This window comes from Cynara cardunculus, assembly GCF_001531365.2.
Source record: "Cynara cardunculus var. scolymus isolate 2C chromosome LG 8, CcrdV1, whole genome shotgun sequence".
In the NCBI taxonomy this organism is placed as follows: domain Eukaryota; kingdom Viridiplantae; phylum Streptophyta; class Magnoliopsida; order Asterales; family Asteraceae; genus Cynara; species Cynara cardunculus.
Window position 1 is genome coordinate 9,171,199 of NC_037535.1, and position 4,682 is coordinate 9,175,880.

General features: G+C 42.6%; 1 protein-coding gene across 2 annotated transcripts; it reads right to left on the reverse strand.

Annotated features, from left to right (window-relative positions):
* Positions 1–365: 365 nt before the first annotated feature.
* On the reverse strand, positions 366–4,421 carry LOC112516139 (protein SUPPRESSOR OF MAX2 1). 2 transcript variants are annotated; one of them, XM_025123160.1, is made up of 4 exons: positions 4,146–4,421; positions 2,558–4,033; positions 2,265–2,469; positions 366–2,175 (listed from the first exon to the last, which is right to left on the reverse strand). In XM_025123160.1, the coding sequence occupies exons 2-4, from the start codon at positions 3,889–3,891 to the stop codon at positions 589–591; spliced, it is 3,126 nt and encodes a 1,041-aa protein (XP_024978928.1). In that variant the 5' UTR covers positions 3,892–4,033; positions 4,146–4,421; the 3' UTR covers positions 366–588. The 2 variants fall into 2 exon arrangements, with proteins under 2 accessions (XP_024978928.1, XP_024978927.1); XM_025123159.1 differs by having other exon boundaries at positions 2,558–4,421.
* Positions 4,422–4,682: the final 261 nt, after the last annotated feature.

Genomic DNA, 4,682 nt, shown 5'->3' on the forward strand with positions numbered 1-4,682 from the left:
TGACATAGATTGAGGCGAAGACGTGTGCTTTCTTTAGACCCATTTACTACCTCCATTCTATTTTTTTATTATTATTATTATTTAATATAATTAATAAAACCAAAAAGTGCTCTTTTGACCACTTAAATTTTATCTGCCTATGTGAAAGTGAAACACCGCAAACCATATTTTACAATCACCTCCCTTCACTTTTATCTGTTTCCTACATTACCCCTCCCAGATACTTTTTACACCATTTTACCCCTTTTAGTTTTGAAACTCGTTTTTCTATTCACATATTTGGATGACATTTTCTCAAATCAAAAATATTTATTAAAAAACCAGAAATAGAAATAAAATAGATATCAAGGGCCCAAAAAGGAGTAATGCCTCATCTTATTGCTCACACTTAAAAGGTGATTGTTACTTTGAATATTTATACGAAAATTAAAAGAAAAAAAAAACAATTTAAAAAAGAAAACGAAATATGAGAACCGTAACTTCTATTAACGGTCCTCACTTTTCCTAAACGTTTCACTATACCTCCCTTTCTCCCCAACTATTTACATATATAGTCCCAGGTGAATGAAGAGTGGCAAATCACACCCCTCAACCTCCCACTCCATCAACCACCACCGCGATTTTGCTCGGCAACCAATCGCCACCACCGCCCACCGAAACGGAATCACGATCGGACGCGAGTCGGACCACCATTTCTCCGCCTGTAGATGGTAACCGCGAGTTGAGCTGGTGGAAGCTAGGAATCAATATTTGTTCAGCCCATTCCTCTAGGCTTGTTCGACCGAACCACAACCCGCCCAATATATTCTCGACCGCCGCCTCCTCGACCTCGATCGTGATTTTCTCGTCAACTGTGGCTGAAAACGCGCTCTTGATGGTTTTCTCGATCTCACGACGAATATGCCCGAAATTGGCTGGCTTGAACACGACCGCCCCATCGCTAGGCCCGACAAGCTCGTGAGGTACGGACATAACTGCAAATCGTTGATTCTCGTCTTCTTGGTCCATGGTGAGATTGCTCGAGTTGATCGAGCCATCGGTTCGATCTTCTTCATAGTCCATGGCTAGGTTAAGATCAAGTGACAGATCCAATCCCGATTCTTTCCTCGGTCTCCGTGACCGATCCTTATCCGACAACCAGTTGGATCTCCGTTTCAACCTTTTGTCATCGACCGTTAGCCTCAACTGCCAATCTCTGCTTGCTATCAAGCGCAACCGTTGCTCGTCAACCAGATGCTCATCAATGTTCGCGGTCGACCAATTCCCCGTGAGCACAAATACAACGTTCCCGAGGCTAATTTCACGTCCGTGAGAATCGGTCAACCGACCTCTCTCCATCGCTCGTTTTATGCTTCCACGAACCAACATATCAGCTTCATCAATGTCCGAAAGAACGATTACAGAAGACGGGTTCCTACGAACAGCCTCAACGATGCGATCCAACACGGTTTTACCACGAAGTCCCATATCTGTTTCCTCATCGTCACGCCTTGACCCGAGCCCAATCGTAATTGGATTGGCCCCACAGACGTGCTCGGCTAGGACCGACGCCATCTTCTTCTTTGCCACCCGATCGGGCCCGGCAAACAATAACCACACGCTACCCCTAGAACCGCTGTCCACTTTGCATTGTGTTATAGTGGTAGCAATAGCGGAAGCCGCCTCCGGCTGCCACCACGCCTTCTTCATTAAACCCTTGAGCAGCTTCTTGAAAGAGTCGGTATCCGCTGCATTAGCGAATTTACCCTTGTGAAACTCCTGAATCTTGCCTTCGGGTTCGGAAGAGATGCAGCCTAAAAGATCCTTAACCGTCAAATCCTCGTTGTCTTTTGGAACAAGGGTTTCCAATGCTTTCTTTGGTCCAAGAACAAGTTCTGTACGAACCGGGCTCCGTGGAAGCTCTAACGATCGTTGTTGGGTGGTATTGAGATTCGATTTCGATTGCAAAGCTTCTTGAAGACTTGTTGGTGGTTGTAACCGTGGCTGTTGAGCGGGCTGGCCTTGTCGTAGAAGCATGTTCGGCTTGTACGTTCCAGTCAAAGGTACAAGCATCGGAGCCAATCTATCCAATCTTGGAAATTGATTATAATTCGGATGATCTCGCAAACATGTATCACTCCATTTCTTTTGCAATTCTTGAATCCTCTGTTTCAAAACCTGTTCTTGATCCTTAACCTGTGAAAACCGAAAAGAAAGCAACAATTACGAAACGAAAAACAGAGCAACCGTCCGAACTAACACAAAATATTTGATCTCAGTCTCACCTGCGACTGATGTTCTGTTTTTGCATTTTGCAGCCATTGAGGTAGATTGCTCTTAATCTCATCAGAAGATGACTCCTTTAGTTTTGCTAATTCTTGTTCATAATCACCGGAGCATTTCGGACAGCAGCGTGTTCTCGACGAGAAGTTGTTCATTGGATTTAAAGAATCAACTGAAGTAGCACCAAGAATTCCATTTGTCCCCATCCTATAATAAATCAAAGACAAATTTATGTAAAACCACAAGTCATCAACAGAATCTACTGAAATTAGAAAGATTTTGAATGAAAATTTACCTTGGGAAGACGCCATGGAGAGGTAATCTTGATGTAATTGGGACAGCTTGTAAATCCCAATCAGTTTCCATGGATGGATGATAAACTTGGCACCTCAAGTAAGTCTCACAAGTAGCTGTGCCGATCAGCCAAACTTTGCCGGAGAATTTTGAAACTAATTTGGCCATCTCCGCCACAGATTCACGGCCGACGGAAGAAACAATTGTCGCCGGTGGTTGCTCAACCAGCCATTTCAGGTCAGCAAGGTCGATTATGACACCATCACAAGTCCCAATTTTTATATCGATTAGATTACCCAATTCCTGGATCTTGGTGGGCATTAGCGATTTATCCGACATAGATGCAAACTCTTTTTCAATTGAAATCACTTGAACATTCTTCAATTCTCCATATTCACCCTTTTCGATTCGTCTCATGATCTCTTTCCTGATTGCTTCAGGTTCCAATTCCCCCACTAGAATCGGATTCTTTTTCTTGGGTTTGGTCATAATCTCAATGACCCTTTTCACATCATCATTTCTCTGTTGCTGTCCTAATTGATTTGAACTTAGAAGATTCCCTTGATGTTGTTGTTGTAACCTTGGATTCAGATAAAGATTTCTTGGAGCCGATGATGTTTCATCATTCTTTTGCTGTTGCTGTTGCTGTATATAAAGATTTATTGGAGTTGATGATGATGACACCGTTGATTCATCGTTCTTTTGCTGATTCCCTTGTTGTAACCGTGGATTCAAATACAAATTCCGGTTTATGGGTATTGAAACCGGCGTGGTTGTCGGCGACGGAGATGGCCGGAATCCGACCCCAAGACTCGACGGATTTAGATTGTTATTACTCAAAGACTCTTCGATTGTAGCTTTAACAGCAGGGCTAGAAAAGCTAGCTTCACGCATGACCCGACTCACACTCGGGTCATCAAGTATGGATATAATTAGCTGTTCCAACTCCACCTTAACCGCTAAAAGTGGCTGTTGCTGTTGCTCCGGGCACCCACGCCGTTGATGGGCTTGCGCCCGCTTTAGAGCCGCCATCAAGGCGTTAGAAATCGGTGGCTCCGTGACGGCCGGCGATGACGTGGCGGTGGGGAGCCTCTCGAGCGCCACGCTAAAACAGAGCTCAAGGGCACGGCACTGGAGAGGATGAGAAGAATTCGGGTGAGACCGGATGCAAGCTTGCCGGAGGAAACCCGTGGGTGAGGCAAGAAGGGTGGAAGCGACATGAAGAGGCGTCGTCTGGCCATGGTTCCGACGGCCAGCTTCTGCTATGGAGTGGTTCAAGACGGTGGCCGCCTCCGGCGTTAGGGTTTGCTGAATCGTACTCAATCCTGCCCTCATAATATACGTTACAGAATCAATTCGATTGATTCTACAAGGGTTTGGTCTGAAATCGAGAAATCTGAGAAGCTACAAGTAATTGAAAAGTAGAAAGAAATTGGGAAATTGTGATGAAATATGAATAGGAACAACACCCCCAAATCTGAAATGGGTAAAGAAGAAAAGAAAGAAAGAATCAGTTTCTGAAAAGAGGGTATAAAAATTCAATGGGAAGAAGAAAGATGAGAAGGTTTGTTTTCACAGAAAAAACCCACCCTCATAATTTCTCCTCCATTCAGTATGTGGACTCAAGAAGATGACGATGAAGATCTCTCTCTCTCTCTCTCTCACTGTATGTATGTATGTATATGTATGTATGTATGTATGTATGTATGAACTGAAAATAGAAACAAAAAAAGCTTTTTGGAAATAATAATTCTATCAATAAGTGGAGATGGTTAGAGAGAAGAAGAGATGGGTAAAATTTGAGTTATTTGTTAGCAGAGGGAAAAAGGAAGAAGATGATGATAGCAATGGCAATGTTTGTTTGTATTCAAGAGAGAGAAAAGGGTATTTATTATGGTTGAGTTGCAAGGATTTCTGGAAAATAAATGCTATCACTCTACACCTTTTCTTTTTCTTTTTTCTATTTTTTTAATATTATTTTTTATTATTTTAAACATAATCCACTCACAGCATTTTCTTAATTTATAGTCGTTTCTTGTCAGCATTCGTTAACATAAAGTGATTAAACAAAATTTTACCATACATACTCATTATGTATATTTAGATGGGAACATAAAATAACTAAT

Coding starts and splice junctions, on each gene's coding strand:
- LOC112516139 (XM_025123160.1), bottom strand. CDS start 3,891: ATGAGGGCAGGATTGAGTACGATTCAGCAAACCCTAACGCCGGAGGCG. Junction 2,470..2,557: donor CTCCATGGCGTCTTCCCAAG/GTAAATTTTCAT, acceptor GATTTATTATAG/GATGGGGACAAATGGAATTC. Junction 2,176..2,264: donor AAACAGAACATCAGTCGCAG/GTGAGACTGAGA, acceptor CGGTTTTCACAG/GTTAAGGATCAAGAACAGGT.